General features: G+C 39.7%; 1 protein-coding gene across 1 annotated transcript in view; it reads left to right on the top strand.

Moving 5' to 3' along the window:
• TENM2 (teneurin transmembrane protein 2) overlaps window positions 1–18,050 on the top strand; it is a 750,809-nt gene that overhangs the window by 144,726 nt on the left and 588,033 nt on the right. Inside the window, exon 2 of the mRNA XM_069970729.1 lies at window positions 11,332–11,451. Coding sequence (XP_069826830.1) covers window positions 11,332–11,451 — 120 coding nt within the window. The remainder of the gene's footprint in view (window positions 1–11,331; window positions 11,452–18,050) is intronic.

The following is an 18,050-nucleotide window of genomic DNA, read 5'->3' as shown; positions in this document are numbered from 1 at the left end:
ATAATCTTGCAGATACTTGAGAGTATTGAGCAGTATCGTTTCCATAGTGAAGGTGATTTTTCAATTACAGTTAAAATCCGAGTAATAGTAAATAATAAAAGCCAGTGACTTTCAAGAAATCGCATTATGATAGTTTTTCTTCTCAGGAGACCTTCATTGTCTTTGCCAAGTTCTGATACATGGCTCTAGGACAGTCACACAATATTTGATCCTGTAATTCTTTTTGTTCAAGTACATTATTGTCATTATTATACTTGCACCCTGAATTAGTTATGCTTCATATCTATAATTTACTTCCAAAAACAATGGGATAGATTGCATCCTATGTAATTTGAGATTACTCAGACAGGCCACCGTGGCAAAAGACAAAGATTACTCCAAGGATTCATTGGGGAAATTGTCATTTTATATTTCATACAATAAATCCCTCCTTAATAGCTCCTTGATTGCTTAATTTTCTGGGAAATCATTTGCAGCCAATTTCTTTATTCAACTTACCATAATAAATAGAAACTTAATGGTCATTAATGTTCATCAATCATCTATTATGAAGAGAGTAAAAACTTTCCAAGTTTTCATTATCTTGCTGGTCAATGCTAATTCTCCCTTCCCCACCATTCTTAATGAAACTGATGACTCTACAAAAGGTTTCCTCATTACACTTAATCTTGGCTCTTGCTCAAATTACCTTGATGAGAACTTGACACGTGTCAGTCAAAAGCTTATTACAATGTAATTTTACCAAAACGATTCCAATTACCCTTCGTGAGCTTCTATGGTGCCATGTTATTCTACAGAGCAGGAGTTAATACAAATGGCTGCTGGCATTCTGCACGCTAATACAAATACCCTTAAGCCCTCATTCCATATCATAGTTGATTTTACTATTTGCCATTCTCATAGATTGAAAGGAGATGGAAGCAGATCAATTTCACAAATAGGTGCCATCTATTCTTTATTGTGTTAAAATGGAGATATGCATTTGCTTATGTATAAAGAACCCAGGTTGTTCTTTTTGGAATGTAATAACGCTGGTAAGGTCATCATAGATATGCTGTATCTTTGACATAGCTTAAAAATATGTGCATTTAAATCTATTCAGGCAAAGTGTAAGAGGATAAATTACTTATTTGTATTGTATTACAATGTTTTTGTTGTTTTCTTCACCAGTATTAACATAATTGGGGTGCTGCCTACTAAGCTAATCCTATGATCATAGGCAGTAAGGTTATCAATTATGATATAATAGGAGAAAAATTGACAGATAATTCATCTTCATTCATTCTTGTTCAAGTATTGTCAAATGTAATCATATGTCAGATTTGTTAAGTCATCAGTTTTAAAGAATGTTTAAAACTAGGAAATGTTTCCTTGTCAAAGTTAAGTTATTACACACATAAATTGTTGGGTTTAAATCTCTGCCATCAATAACCCCATTTTTTGGCCATGAGAAAATATCATTTTGATTCTTTTTTCTAAGTGGAAGGGACCCAGAATTAGCATGTGTAGTATAAAGTGACAAGGAATGGGGAGTAAGAATGTTATGATGTCTAAAGTTGTTAATAGCATATACTAGTTTTAGCAAATAAAGCATAATGATTGTACAATGGGAGGTTATAACATTTTATAATGTACTTTCTGTGTTCATTCTTTATGGGGTTTCAAGATCGCTTGTTGAAATCATTTTATAGGAAACTTAATTGTTTATTTCCAGTGAATAAAAAGTCTTGGTCTTGTAATGGACACACACGCTCAGTTTGTTAGAATATTGGGCTCTGGTAGACATACCATAACTGTAGTAAGCTATGCAGCCGCATATCATCACACAACCAGGTCTGGGTAGACTGAAAAAGTAGGCCGATGATCATTTAACCTCTTAATAGTTAGCAACCATAGGATGTAATGTGTCTCACAGAAACATTTGGGAATGATGCTTTACTATGGCAGCCCAAAGCCTGGTAGTGGCCCCAGGGTCTGCTACAAGCATCTGCCTATTAGGCCTTAACAGAGGAAAAGCCTCAAAGTTTGCCTATCATTATAAGGTAAACTTTGTTCAAACTAAATACAAAAAAAAAGGGGGCCTGCTTTTTCTTTTTAAAAAGATGTCCAATTTTGCAATGCTTTGAAGTGAGTAGAACAACGGATGTCGCATTGTATTAAATAACGAAATGTTTTGAATGACCCAAAATGGTGCCGGTGAAGAACACAACTTGCCCAAACAATCATAAAAAGCACCCAAAAACTACATAAATTACCGACAGTAGCTATTATTTTAATATTCAGAACATGCCACTTTCCTCATCTACTTGCTGCAAAGTTACAGCTGGCTGCTTATACACTATGGTCAGTGGGTGGAGTGTGTGCCACCTTATGAATATTGAGGTTCACTGAGCGTGTACTCATAATGGGCAGGGCTACTTCACTCTGCTTTGTGTCCTCAATATCAGCAAAGATGGCTACAAGAGTTCATTGTTGCAGTAAGTTTCTCTTTCGATATCATGTAGGACAGAATAACCTTAGTGTTTTTTTAATGTCCAAACACTCTTGGCATTAAGGACTTAATAAAATTAGTCAACAGAATACTCAATGTTGTCATAGTTTGTCATTGTTTCTTGGTTTAGAACCATGAAAAAGGGTTAACCAGCTCCTTGTTTCTAGGGTAAATTTTGTAAGTAGGTATACATCACATAATATCCCAAAGCAATTCTTAAAGGGGTAATCTTAAAGGGGTTATCTCTCTCCCTATTGCCCCACCTACACCTTTGCTGTCATTTCAGAGGTATAACAGTTTAACTTCTCAGATGTGGGCGGTGTACTTTATCGTGATCACAGTGAAACAAGCAAAACAAGGAAAAATAATAATAATAATTTGTAGTAGTGTTTGTATATGATGCATCAGCGGATACATCTAGCTCTTGCTTAATGTTAAATGTGGTCTTTACATAGACCTTTTACACAATAGCAAGTCTATATGGAACTTACAGTGAGCAGTAACTATATACTATACATACAGCTGTAAATGCAATGTGTATGAGCACCTGTATTAATAGGAGTGATCACAGTGCAGTCAATAACACTCTGTTGCGCATCATAATTCTTGATTACATTGGAAAGATGGAGATCCTAACCCTTATTTAAGAACTGGATGTGACTTTGTGGGTCTCTTATAAGTTCAGTTCAGCCATGTTTCTCATTCTTCTGTGTTCTTTCCATCTCCCCCAAGGCAGTGATTTCATACAGACAGACAATTACTGGTGTCAGCAAACATGTTGCCGCGGTTCACTGGATGATTAGTGCCTGATATTTGGTTGAAAGAATAATTTCTGCATATCAATCCAGTAAGCAGATAAGCCACGTATTAGGCATATCACACCCAACATCCCCGCTTCCCACATTATCAGCATTCAGCTATCACAAGCTCCTGCTTCTCAGAAAGAAAATAATATATATTTTAGAAGGTGTTGCTGTAACAATTAAGCCCAGGGGAACATATGATGAGACAAGAGATGTGTAGTTAGCATGTGCTTTCAAGTATGACAAATGTACAGCAATGTAAGTACTGTAGGTACAATATTCACCCAGCCATCCACAATGCTGTATATTTTCATCTGTAAAAACTAAATGTATATTAATGTGTATCATGGTACCTGGCAATTCTAGGCATATTTTATTAATGCAGGTGCTGGGTCATTAGTGGTTAACCTCATTTTCTTGTTTTTGATTTATACTTTTGTCACATTTTTATTGCATCAGTTTCCTGTTGCCCTGGTGTTCCAGCGCTATATGATTCTCCTTTTAAAAAAAAAAAATAAATATTGGGAAGTAATATATCCAAATTCCAGATTCCTTGGGCTATTGCACTTCAGCTTCTTGAGCTACCTTCTGAATATTCTTTACCAAAATTTTCACACCAAATTGATTTTGTGGTGGAATTTCCACTGTAGATTTTCTGTGCAGACATGCAAATATAAGTTTAAATGTTTAGAAATTCTCAGCATTTCCACAGCAATTTCTACAACATTGCAAATTTCGAGTTCATCATTGAACTCAAGGTGGAAAATCCACAAAAACCATTGCAGAAGGAAAACAACAGTTGACATGCATAGATATTTTCAGCATTGTGTGGTTGAGATTTTTAAAATGTTATCCATTTTACTGCCACTTTAACCCCTTGCCGCAAAATGACGTTTGGGGAACGTCATGTAAAGTAGGTAGTTAATGCAACATGACGTTCCCCAAACGTCATGTTGTTCCTGTCTCCCCCCGCAGCCCGTAAGTGAGATCGGGCAGCGGGAGGAGGCAGTATCACACCACATCCTCCCGCTGCCTCTGCCCGGAGGGGAGCCGCGCTCCCCCCGGGCAGTTAACCCCATAAACGCCGCGGTCGATGCGACCGCAGCGTCTATGGGGGAGATGTGGTGGTTGCCGCTGATCGGGCGGCGGGAGGAGGCTGCAGGACGTTGCCTCCTCCCGCCGCCACTGTCACAGTGTCCCCTGGCCCCCCTTCCACTGCCGCCGGTACCGGAGATCGCCGATATCAACATTATACCGGCAATCTCCGGTACCGGCGCCGCCGACAGCTTTCATCTCCCCCCACCGTGAATCCATGGTGGGGGGAGATGAAAATGTAATAATCAGACCCCAGATCAGCCCCCCTAGTGCCCCGATCACTAACCCGCTCCCTCCCCGGGCGGCCATCAGATCCAAGATGGCCGCCCCCATCCCTGCGAACAAACGATGTTTGTTCGCAGGGATGGAAATGAAGGAATGATCAAAGCCCCATGCTCTCCGCCACCAGAGGTAGCGGAGAGCATGTGGCAGTGATCGGGGACCCCCCCGTGTGGTCCCGGAGCAGGCGATCAGCGGTATATACTATATAGCGCCGATCGCCTGTTCCCAGTGCTGCCGGCACTTTTTATCCCCTGTCACCATAAATCATTGGTGACAGGGGATAAAAAGTGTTACAGTGTCGCCCCCCAAGTCGCCCCCCAACCCCCAGTCACCCCCGTCCCCCAGTCACCCCCCCTTCCCATTATACGTTACCTGATCCTGGAGCTCCTTCCTCTTCGGTGTCCTGGCTGCTTCTGATGTGCGCATGTGCGCCAGAAGCATCCAGCTCTGAAAATTTAAAGTGACAGAGACCAATTTGGTCTCTGTCACTAAACTATGATTACTGTGATAGAAAATATCACAGTAATCATAGTATTACAGTGAAAATGAATGGATAAAGTACAAAAAGTGAAAAACACACAAAAAAAACACACACACTTTTTATTATAGTAATAATTGCAGTTTACTCCCAAATTACCCCTAACCCCCCCAGATTACCCGTAACCACCGCACGTTGCCCATAACCGCCGCACGTTGCCCGTAACAACCGAACATTGCCCGTAACCACCGCACGTTGCCCTTAACCACCGCACGTTGCCCGTAACCACCGCACGTTGCCCGTAATCATGCCAGATTGCCCGTAACAACCACACGTTGCCCCTAACCACCGCACGTTGCCCCTAACCACTCCAGGTTGCATGTAATCACAACAGATTACCCGTAACCACCCCAGGTTGCCCGTAATCATGCCAGGTTACACTTAACCACCGCACATTGCCCGTAACCACCGCACGTTGCCCGTAACCACCGCACATTGCCCGTAACCACCGCACGTTGCCCGTAATCACGCCAGATTGCACGTAACCACCGCACGTTGCCCCTAACCGCCCCAGGTTGCCTGTAATCACACCAGATTACCCGTAACCACTGCACGTTGCCCCCTAATCGCCCCAGGTTGCCCGTAATCACGCCAGATTACACGTAAACACCGCACGTTGCCACTGACGGCCGCACGTTGCCACTGACGGCCTCTGTTGCCTCTAACCACCCCAGGTTGCATGTAATCACAACAGATTACCCGTAACCACCCCAGGTTGCCCATAATCACGCCAGATTACACTTAACCACCGCACGTTGCCCGTAACCACCGCACCTTGCCCGTAACCACCGCACATTGCCCGTAACCACCGCACGTTGCCCGTAATCACGCCAGATTGCACGTAACCACCGCACGTTGCCCCTAACTGCCCCAGGTTGCCTGTAATCACACCAGATTACCCGTAACCACTGCACGTTGCCCCTAATCGCCCCAGGTTGCCCGTAATCACGCCATATTGCACGTAACCACCGCACGTTGCCCCTAACTGCCCCAGGTTGCCTGTAATCACACCAGATTACCCGTAACCACTGCACGTTGCCCCTAATCGCCCCAGGTTGCCCGTAATCACGCCAGATTACACGTAACCACCGCACGTTGCCACTGACGGCCGCATGTTGCCACTGACGGCCGCACGTTGCCACTGACGGCCGCATGTTGCCACTGACCGCCGCACGTTGCCACTGACCGCCGCACGTTGTTACTGACCGCCGCACGTTGCCTCTAACCACCCCAAATTGCCAAAGACCCCCTCCAAATTGCCGTAACCAACCCAAATTACATATAAGCACTTCAGTTTATCCGTAACCAACCCAGATTGTCCGTAACCACCCCACGTTGGCCGTAACCACAGCAGGTTACCTGTAACCACCCCAGATTGTCTGTAACCACCACAGATTACCCGTAACCTCCTCCAGATTACCCGTAACCACCCCATATTACCTGTAATCTAATTTTTTTATTGTATTTTAGTAACTGTGCTATTCTAATAACTGTTTCTAGCTGCGGTTTTGCTCCAGCAAATTGGCGCTCCTTCCCTTCTGAGCCCGGCTGTGTGCCCATACAGTGGTTTATGCCCACATATGGGGTACCGTTCTACTCAGGAGAACCTGCGTTACAGATTTTGGGGTACATTTTCTTTCCTGTTCCTCGTGAAATTTAGAAATTTCCAACTAAAGGAACATATTACTGGAAAAATTCGAGTTTTTCATTTTTACTGTCTACTTTTGAATACTTTCCTCTAATACCTGTGGGGTCAAAATGGTCACCACACCCCAAGATGAATTCTTTGAGGGGTGTACTTTCCAAAATGGGATGACTTATGGCGAGATTTTACTACGCTGGCACTACAGGTGCACTAAAAAATGCACCTGGCGCTCAGAAACTTCTTTAGCAAAATCTGCACTGAAAATGCTAATTGGCGCTCCCTTCCTTCTGATCCCTGCTGTGTGCCCATAGAGTGGTTTATACCCACATATGCGGTACCGTTCTACTCATGAGAACCTGCGTTATAAATTTTTGGGTACATTTTCTCTCCTGTTCCTCGTGAAATTGAGAAATTTCAAACTAAACAAACATATTATTGGAAAAATTTGAGTTTTTCTTTTTTACTCTCTACTTTTAAATACTTTCCTCTAATACCTGTGAGGTCAAAATGGTCACCACACCCCAAGATGAATTCTTTGAGGGGTGTACTTTCCTAAATGGGGTGACTTTTGGGGGGGTTCTATTCTGCTGACACTACAGGGGCGCTGCAAACGCACCTGGCGCTCAGAAATTTCTTCGGAAAAATCTGCACTGAAAATGCTAATTGGCGCTCCTTCCCTTCTGAGCCTAGCTGGGTGCCCATACAGTGGTTTATGCCCACATATGGGGTACCATTCTACTCAGGAGAACCTGCGTTACAGATTTTGGCATGCAGCTTCTCCCCTGTTCCTCGTGAAATTGAGAAATTTCAAACTAAACAAACATATTATTGGAAAAATTCGTGTTTTTCATTTTTACTGTCTAATTCTGAATACTTTCCTCTAATACCTGTGGGGTCAAAGTGCTCATCCTACCCAAAGATGAATTTTTTGAGGGGTGTACTTTCGAAAATGGGGTGACTTTTGGGGGGATTCTATTCTGCGGACACTACAGGGGCACTGCAAACGCACCTGGCGCTCAGAAACTTCTTCAGCAAATCTGCATTAAAAAAGCCAATTGTCGCTCCCTTCCTTCTGAGCCCTGCTGTGTGCCCATACAGTGGTTTACACCCACATATGGGGTACCGTTGTATTCAGGAAAACCTGCGTTACAAATTTTGGCATGCTTTTTTTCTCATGTTCCTTTTGAAAATGAGAAACTTTAATCTAAACGTTTATATTATTTGAAAATTTAAATTTTCAATTTTTTTACGGCCTAATTGTGAATACTTTCCTCCAGCCCCTGTAGAGTTAAAATGCTCATTATACCCCTAGATTATTTCTTTAAGGTGTCTAGTTTCCAAAATGGGGTCACTTATGGGGGTTTCCAGTATACAAGCCTTCTAAATCCATTTAAAAAAAGAACTGGTCCCTAAAAAAAAATCAGTTTTGGAAATTTTCACAAAATGTGATAATTTGCCAATAAATTTCTAAGCCCCGTAACACCCTTAAAAAGTAAAATATGTTTACCAAATTATGCCAGAATAAAGAGGACATATTGGTAATGTGATTTAGCAACTAATTTTTGTGCTATGACTTGCTTTTTTAGAAGCAGAGAATTTCAGAAGTTCATAAAATGCTAAATTTTCCAATTTTTCATGATATTTTGATGTTTTTCACAAAAAATACACAAAGTAGTGACCAAATTTTGCTACTAATATAAAGTGCCATATGTGACGAAAAAACAATCTCAGAATCGCTAGCATACGTTACAGCATCACTGAGCTATGAGCGCATAAAGTGAGACAGGTCAGATTTAGAAAAATGAGCCTGGTCATTAAGGCCAAAACAGGCTTTAGAGGCAAGGGGTTAAATGCTGTGGACTTTCAACACAGATCCACAAATCCTCTGCATTTCCAAGATGTTTGTTGGTACTTTTACGATTTGCACTTTTTCAGTATTTTGAACTCACTCTTTGTTTTGACAAAAAAATCCTGGGACAGAATTGTGGCATAATTTGTATAATTACATGGCTTGCTCCACATTTATTGGGAGTATTAGACAGATGTCCTCTATGAATAACAAAAGTGGAATAGTCCTTGCAAAGGGGATGTGGTTTAATATGTGACACTGTACGTAAAATGCCATAAGATTCTGGTCCAGTTTAAGCAATCTAATAATTGGTCTAAGCTCAGACTAGACAGATTTAAATATGTCTGGCACTGTCTTTTTAGCCTCATTTTAACAAGATATGCTTAATCCCAAACATCTCTACTCACAGACCCTTGGCACTCTCTTACAGCTCCTGATCCTACAGCCTCACCTCCTGGCTTAGAAATGCCTCTTAGCAAAAAATCTTTTGACTTTTGACTACTCTTGTCTCCTGTTCAGGTGCGGTTTGCAGTTAAGCTCCATTTACTTCAATGGAACTGAGTTTCAAAACCCCACCCTAGCTGGAGACAAGAGAGGAGGAAAAGTGGCCATGTTTTTTTTAGCGCTGGATAACCCCTTTAAGTACACTCCAATTGTGCTATTGTATTCCAGTCTGCTATATTGCCTATTGAGATGTACAATGTATGTTTAATATGTTTATATGAAAAAATTAATAAAAATATAGGTTTGAGGGAAAAAAAGAAAAAAAAGAAATACCACTTACCCAGTCAGTGATTGGGATGGGCTACGCTGCAGTCACTGGCTGAGCAGGTATTTCCTGCTGAGATGTGGTGATGCAGGAAGCCCAGATAAACAGGAGATAGGTGCCTTTCAGTGAGCTGTTGCCACTGCACTGCAAGGGGGCATGGAGCCTGGTAGGCATACCTTCTTTATTATCCTCCCTCACCCTTTATCTGTCTGAGATGTTTTAAATTTCCTTGGAGTTCCCCAGATTTCTTGGTTATTCAGGATTAGAAAAGATTAGCTGCTTTTTTATTTATTTATTTTAAATAAATAAATGTCCCCAGGTTGTTTGTGGTAATAAAATTTAACTCCATTCACATCAATGAAACTGAGAAATGCCACATAAAAACTGTAGGCAAGAGTGGTGCTGTTTTTAAAAGAAAGCAACTGTGTATTTCTAAGGCTATGTTCTTACAACATAAAAATAAAGGCAAAAAATGGCCGTTGTTGCAAAACAGCAACCATTATTAATGACCATGATCATTCATAGCGGTCACTATTTTTCAACAACGGAGGTTATTTGCCCTTATTTTTACATTGTGGGAACATAGCGTAAAGACACAGTCTACAATAAATCCACAATGTTGCAGATTTTTCCGTTGGAACGCTGCAGATCTTGAGCTGCTGATATTTATATACATGAGGGGGATTTATTAAGACCAGTTTGAAATAAAATTACCCTGCACTAGATTTCATTGTGAGATGCCTTGTTTGTGTAAAATTTTGCACTTCTTTGACACATCTGTGCTTGGCGCAGCCTTCATAAATTCCCTCCACTGATTTTTATTTAACTTTGCATAATCCACTCCAAAATCTGCCACATCAGTCTCTGCATATAACAATCGTGTCCCTGACATTTCCCTGATAAAGTTCAGGCAGTATACTAAAGATAGTATCATTTGTAAGTTCAGATGACAATTAGAGAGCTGATTGCTGAAATGTTGTTCATTTGTTACATGTCTGATGTGGAGATGTAGGACGTTCATGTCCTCTGATGTCGTCTCATTTATTTAATACAAAATATGTAAAATAAAAACTACATTGATGCCTTGTCAGGTTACATACAATTTAATTAATTGCCGGTGAAGGGTATCATCACCTGTTCCTACACTGACATACAGGGGAGTCTAATTGGCTGTTTAAGAAGAAGCAATTTTATACCAGTAGATCCATTTAATTATCTATCATCTATCACAAATTATCTCCCCTAGACAGATATATCAATGTGGCGGCAAAGTGCAGCCACTGTGCAGTATGATGGTGTAAACACTGACACTAATCAGTAACACTGCCTTTTTATAACTGTAAATAGTTTTCTCAGCATTAGCAGTTGAAATACAGCTTCATCATATGATCCCCTTATCACAGATTTAAATTGATATAGATGAAAAGCTCATGAGCTAAACTGAAAACTTCCCTTATTGTCTCTTCTAATAGAGCACATACTTACCTCCCACCATTGCCACTATCAATACCCACTTCTTGTCCTGGCTCTGCTGTTATTCTGCCAGCTTCTGATAAAGTCCTCCACTCAGCCAATCACAGAGCTGAGCAGGGGAGCAGGTTGTCATCAGAAGCTTTCAGAGTGGGAGTACAGCTGAGACAGGAGGAAGTAAGGCAGGAGCTGTGGAGAACCAAGGGAGGTATGTAAGTGCTTTGTTGTTGTTTTAATGAAAATGGAATCAGTAAGGAAAGTTTTTGTTTGTCTGTAGAACCCCTTTAAATGCTGGGAAAGCTTGACAAAGTAATCCTAGTTCTTATCATCTCCCAGGTAATATTGTACTTTTTTCGTTATTTAAACAGATTTTTTTCCTTTCTTCGTAGGGAAGGAAAGTCCAAACTCCAAATGCTGTTATTCTGAGAGTGGTGGCGTGACAAAGTTAGGAAACCAAACAAATAATAGGTATCCAAAAACTCCATGCCATTTGGACCTCTACTCTGAAGGTAAATACTCTGCTCTAAATGTTCTGCTTTTGATCAAATATTCTTTTTGTCTTTGTTTTACTTCTAAGCTCAAGAGCTGTAGAAGCTGTGCTGAGCTTCAGCATTCATACCTCTTCTACCCCACCCTTCTTCACATGATATTTAAGGCTTAGGGCCCTATTCCACGGGACGATTATTGTTTGCATAATTGTTAATGATAAACGATCCACACGACTGCTATTGTAAAAGACCTGAAATCGTTCATCCATTTACATGGAACGATAATCGTTTCTTATGATCGTTCTTGCGATCGTCTTGTCGTCGCTATTGCATTCGTCACTACTGCGAACGACCGAACAACATCTTATTCAATGTGAACGATTTGCGAACGAGCAACGATAAAAATAGGTCCAGGTCTTATTAAACGATCAACGATTTCTCCTTAATCGTTAATCGTTAACTGCTATTCAAAGGAACGATTATTGTATAGATTCGAACAATTTAACAATAATTTGAACGATAATCGTCCCGTGGAATAGGCCCCTTAGATTTAATCACTATGCTTTGTACATCAATTATTCATTGCAGAAAGAAGTGTGTGTGTGTGTGTGTGTGTGTGGGGGGGGGGGGGGTCAGAGGCATGCATTCAGCAGCCTCTTTGACATTTGAACTCCAAGGAAAACTTGAATCTATAATTTTTCAAATAGTCATTAGCTAAAATACAGGTATAATTTGTTTTATCTCCATATGACATATTGGCCCATGTCTCTAGATTTAAGTATAATATAGGGCTGACAGATTTCCTTTGGATATACTATAGTGCATTACAAGCAGAATAGAAGTAACATTTTAAAATATTTAATTTCATACAAAAACTAAAAATGCAGCTACTGGCCACTATAGAAATGTGGGAATATTCACTTCCAAATTTCTGCAGCCATTACTATATTAAACTGGGGTTTGCTGAAATCCATGCATATGTAGCAGAAACAAACAAATTGAAAAGATTTTAATTTGCAGATGAACTTGACGTGTGACACCATAGCCATTAGGATTAATTTACTTATGGTGGAAGTGCTGTGGATTTTACCTCGAGGACTCGTACAAGCGAAATCCACAGAGGAATAAAGTATTGGCCAAATATCCTACAGTAGAATATTAAAATCTACAGCATGTCATTTTCTGTTAAGGATTTTCACAGCCGATTTCAAGGGTTAAATCCACAGTAAATCTGCAGCTAAATCTGCATGCAACAGCAGATTTTGCTGGAGATTTTCCACAGATTTGTGGCTGAAAAACCTACTAGGCCATAGCTCAAGCCGCTGTTGGAAATGATAAAATTAATCTATAGAAAATTTCCAAGGAAATTATAGAATTTAAATAGGTTTTCTAAATAATTCATTAAGTTTATTATCATAGATTTTTTGCTGCTAAGAATTCAAACAATTAGCTGTGATCTGTGAGTATCCTGAAGCGTTCAAGTCTACTGTAATACAGCTGTAAGGGAACATCAAACATAGGCAGGGTTCACACATATCTTATATTTTCTATTATTACGTTCCAAAACTGTAGCAGAACAACTAAAAAGAACCCAGCACCATGGGATCCATTTTACACCAGATCTAAAGCTGCCCTAAAGCTTTTGGGCGGAGGGGGGTGATAAAAAAAAAAACTTTCAAGTAGCAGAACCCTTTGTTAATATGGCATTTTTTATGCCACCTGTCGTTTGTAAAAAAATTTAACATAGACATGTAAAAAGTTTTGATCGGTCCAGGTCTAAGTGTTAAGACCCGTACCAATCGGGAGAACAAGCAGAGAGAACACCATGCTACAGTGCGTTCTCTCCTCACTCTGTATAAGAAAAAAAAAAGAGTCAGGCTTCATACACTTACATAATGAGCCTGACACAGAGCGGGAGCAGAGCACACTGCCGCGCATCCTCTCCCACTCGTGCTCCCGATTGGTATGGGTCTGAACATTAAGACTTTAGACATGTCAAAACTTTTGACTTGTCTCTATAACCAACAAAAAATACTCGACCCTCCAGTTGCGGCCAGGGGTAACAGATGCAATATACTCCCAATCCCTCTGGCTAAATACCTGGGGAAAAACGCACCTTATAATGAAACCAAACTAAAATGTAACTTTCAATCTGACATACGGATAAAATCTGTTTGTCAAATGGTAGAAAGAAAATGTTAAAAAAACAACAGTCGTACTGCTACCGTATGAACCATATGCAGCAGGACCAAAACAGGTCTTAGTCACTGAATATGGTGGGGCAGTGTGCTGTTAATATTTGAAATCTGCCTATAGCCCCTTCAACATGTTTTGCTGCGTCTGCAGTGTCCTCAGAAAGAATTGCATTTGTCCCCAGGCGTTTAGCCTGAGGGATTGGGAGTATAATGCCTCTATGAGGTCAAAAGTTTTTACCAAGGACAGGTACACTTAAAAAATAGGTGTTTTCTTTTACACGTCTAGTCTGAGGGTGCCCTTAAGTGGTCTCTTTCTATATATATATATATATATATATATATATATATATATATATCCCCCTCTTAGTAAAGTAGAAAAGACATAAAGGGGGGGAATTTAGGAATGGTACGCCCGAGGCATGCAGGTGCAGATTCGTCCCTTCTCCCTGGCGTACGTCTCCCGTGTGCCCCGCTCGCCCGATGGGCGTGCTGGCGGATCTTGCGGGGACGTGATGAGGCGGGGAGGAGGCGTGGCCTCCTCTAGCACCTCATTTGTCATGATTTACACCTCGCAGGCGCAAATCACGACGCAAATCTACACCTGCTGGAAGCAGGTGTAGATTTGGTACGCCTGGCGCAGATTCGGGCGCCCGGACGGATTCACTAAGAGGCGTACACCTCTTAGTGAATCCTGCCGTGAAAAGTGGGCGGAGCTTAATATAAGACTGGCGTACTTCGACGCTGGTCTTCATAAATTCCCCCCATAGTGTTTTATTGTTAAAATGTTACATACAAAATGTTAAATACGTTACACACACATACACACACATGCACACACACACACATATATATGTAACATTTTAAAAATAAAACTCTTTATTTCTTTTCTACCCAATTGAATCTAATAAGTACTAAAATTAACTGCATGATACATTTCATTAAACCAACACCGTATATACATATATATATATATATATATATACATATAAAATTGCATGGCCTCACAGCAATTTGCAATGCATGGTTGTTAACAGGTAATGCAATTCTGGAGATGTGTGATTTTACTGTGTGACCCTGATTATATTACTCAGACTTTCCTGTTAGTGTAAGACAATTGTAATAATAAAAATATATATATTCTTAGGTCATATTGTTTTTTTTTAATGCTTTGTGTGTTGAACATGGTTTTCCTTTATAATTAAAACATCATTAATATTTATCTATATATATATATATATATATATATGAACAGTACCAAGAAGATGTGAACTCCAGAATATTCCTGAAATAGTTAATATCGAATCACTTTTTCATCTAACATGGTTGTCAAGACAAAATATGGGTTTCAGTGCTGATTATTTTTCTTCTGTTATTTCCTCCATTCTCCATATCCAGTTCTTTACTTTATGAACAACATCCTTCAATATAGACAGGATCCAGTTGGCTATATACATGGTAATGCATTTGAGCTGGAATGGTGACATGTTAAATCTAAGAAAAATTGTATACAATTACATGTGCAACACTGAAGACAGGTTGACAAATATCGTATATATTGTTACTGTTGTTTCACAAGTTAAAGTAATCTTGTTTTATCAAGCGTTATGTTATGCATTTCTCAACACAATTATAACAACTCATTTCTTAGCACTGAGATATGACTTACAGTCCAAAGTAATTATAACTGCAATTGAGATTGCACATTGGATGGACATTTAGTAATTATATTCTCAAGTCTAAATTTAAATTGCTTTATAGTAAGGAAATTATGAAGATACTGAGTTGTAGTCATAGAGCAACATCCAGGTGACTGACAAATGTTTAAAGCTATATACCGTATAACGTGTCATACAGTGGGGGAAAATAAGTATTTGATACACTGACGATTTTGCAAGTTTTTCCACCAACAAAGAATGTAAAGGTGTGTAATTTTCATCGTAGGTACACTTCACCTGTGAGAGACAGAATCTATAAAAAAAAAAATCCATAAAATCACATTTTTAAGTAATTAATCTGTATTTTATTGCATGAAATAAGTATTTGATCACCCACCGACCAGAAAAATTCTGGCTCTCACAAATCTGTTACTTTTTTTTCTCTGCAATCATTGGCTGTATTAATTGCACCTGTTCAAAATTGTTACCTGTATAAAAAACACCTATCCACACAATCAATTACACTCCAACCTCTCCACCATGGCCAAGACCAAAGAGCTGTCTAGATCTTCACAAGGCTGGGAGGGACTACAGGGCAATAGGCAAGCAGCTTGGGAAGAAGGCAACAATTGTGGTTGCAAGGATTAAAAAAATCGAAGAAACGCAAGATGACTGTCAATCTCTCCCGGTCTGGAGCTTCATGTAAGATCTTTCCTCGTGGGGTAAGCATGATTCTAAAAATAATGTAAGGAATCGTCCCAAACCTACACAGGAGGACCTGGTCAATTACCTGAAGAGAACTGGGACCGCAATTTTTATTACTGCTAGAAACACACTACACTGTCATGGATTAAAATCCTGCAGGGCACGCAAGGTCCCACTGCTCATGCCAGCACGTGTCAAGGCCCATTTGAAGTTCATCAATGACCATCTGGATGAGAAGGTTTCTGTACCAAATATTAAGTTCTGTTTTTCTGTTGTATGAGATACCTATTTCATGCAATAAAATGCAAAATAATTATTTCAAAATCATACAGTGTGATTTGCTGGAACTTTTTTTTAAAGTTTACCTACAGTGTACCTACAATGAAAATTACACCTCTCCATTCTTTGTAGGTGGAAAAACTCAACAGTGTTTCAAATACTTTATCAAATATTTTCCCCACTGTATGTGTTATATATTGTCCTGAACTTTCATATGTTGCCATAGACGGCAGTAGTGTGCATTAGGGATTATGCAGGTAAGCAGAATTAGCGAGCAGAGTTATTCACTGTTTTTGCATGATACACTTTAAATTTTATTTAGATTTGCTTATTTGAAGGGTATCATCAAAAAAATTATACATTATTTTTCACAGCAGACTCGTTTCTAGTGTAGGTGATGTCTCAACTTTTTAGCCATCGAGGATTTTATGTTCACATTACGTATATTTTCATAAAACCACGGCCGTTGTTGCCGATTGCAACAACGGCCGTGATTATTACGAAAATATACGTTACCTTGCCGTCTATGGAATCCTGGCTGGAGCGTATACACATAGTTTACAGATAGAGATCCGGCCGGGATCTCTAGCGGCACCGCAAACAACTGACATGTCAGTTTTCTGCGGCAGCTATTCATTGAATAGCGGCTGCAGAAAACCCTGTTAGTGCACACAGTGTGCAGTGGAGAGTTCTGATGAAAGCACACACGGATCGCCCGCATCAGAACTCTGCAGTGGTAAAGATGATCCGGGTCACGGAACGGCTGGTCTCTTACAAGGTCTGAACATAGCCTCATACTGTACATGCAGATTCTATTTGTTTTGCACTGTACTGTTTTTTAGCCTCACATTTCTGTGTGTGCTATTCTTTAACGATCAGTATGCATCCTCAGAGTAACATGGTCATGTGCCAGTTCACAATATATATACAATATACAATACATTGACCAAGCCTCGGAATGTAATTATACAAAGCTGTTATTTATACAGCATAATAATTGTGCATGTGATGCCTTAGCATTGCGGTTTATGTTTTATATAATTCCTTGTTATGTACCAAGTAATTAAGAAATGCAAGGGTTTTATTGATAACATCATCCTGCCATTTGGTTTTATATTGAAAGGTGCTTTAGTGCTGCCACATGATGAAGGTCACAAAACAGCTCACAGCAATAGCATAGATAATAACAATATACATATCAACCTTGGCTGTTTCTAAGTAGCATATTATTGGTCTCAGCCATGGACAAATCTTACCCGATAACTACGGTCACCTGTTCCCTACTTTGGGTTTAGCTTTTACAATCTTCCTCAATCGTTGACACAAATCTCCACAAATATGGAAAAAATAAAAGACTGCAGCTAAAGCAAATACAGCATTCACCATGTAAAGGTTATAGTCTGTTAATCTCTTTAATGTTCATTCTGTAAATCTTTTCGGAAATGAAATCCAAGTATTAAAATGAAATCTCAGACAATCAGCAACTATGGAAATGAGAGTAGGGGCTAATAGATTTTTAGGGCATATCAGTTACTGAACATAACAGAAGGGTTTCCTTAACTCCTTATGTAGACATATATATTTATCCTGCTTAATCTCCTTATGCTAATGGGAGTTCTGTTAGTTCAAGCAATTCCATTTGACCAGAGTCCACTTGTTTGAAGAAGAGTAAAGTTGAAAGCGGGGTTTTGTATTGACTTGTACTGTTAATTTGTATAAAGCACCATTCTTATGTCTTTAACTATAACTGGAGGAAAGTGACAACATAAATTAAGCATTTGTCTCT

This window comes from Dendropsophus ebraccatus, chromosome 1 (assembly GCF_027789765.1).
Source record: "Dendropsophus ebraccatus isolate aDenEbr1 chromosome 1, aDenEbr1.pat, whole genome shotgun sequence".
Lineage (NCBI taxonomy): Eukaryota > Metazoa > Chordata > Amphibia > Anura > Hylidae > Dendropsophus > Dendropsophus ebraccatus.
Note: the sequence above shows the minus strand (reverse complement) of the source record. Positions and strands in the feature narration are given on the sequence as shown.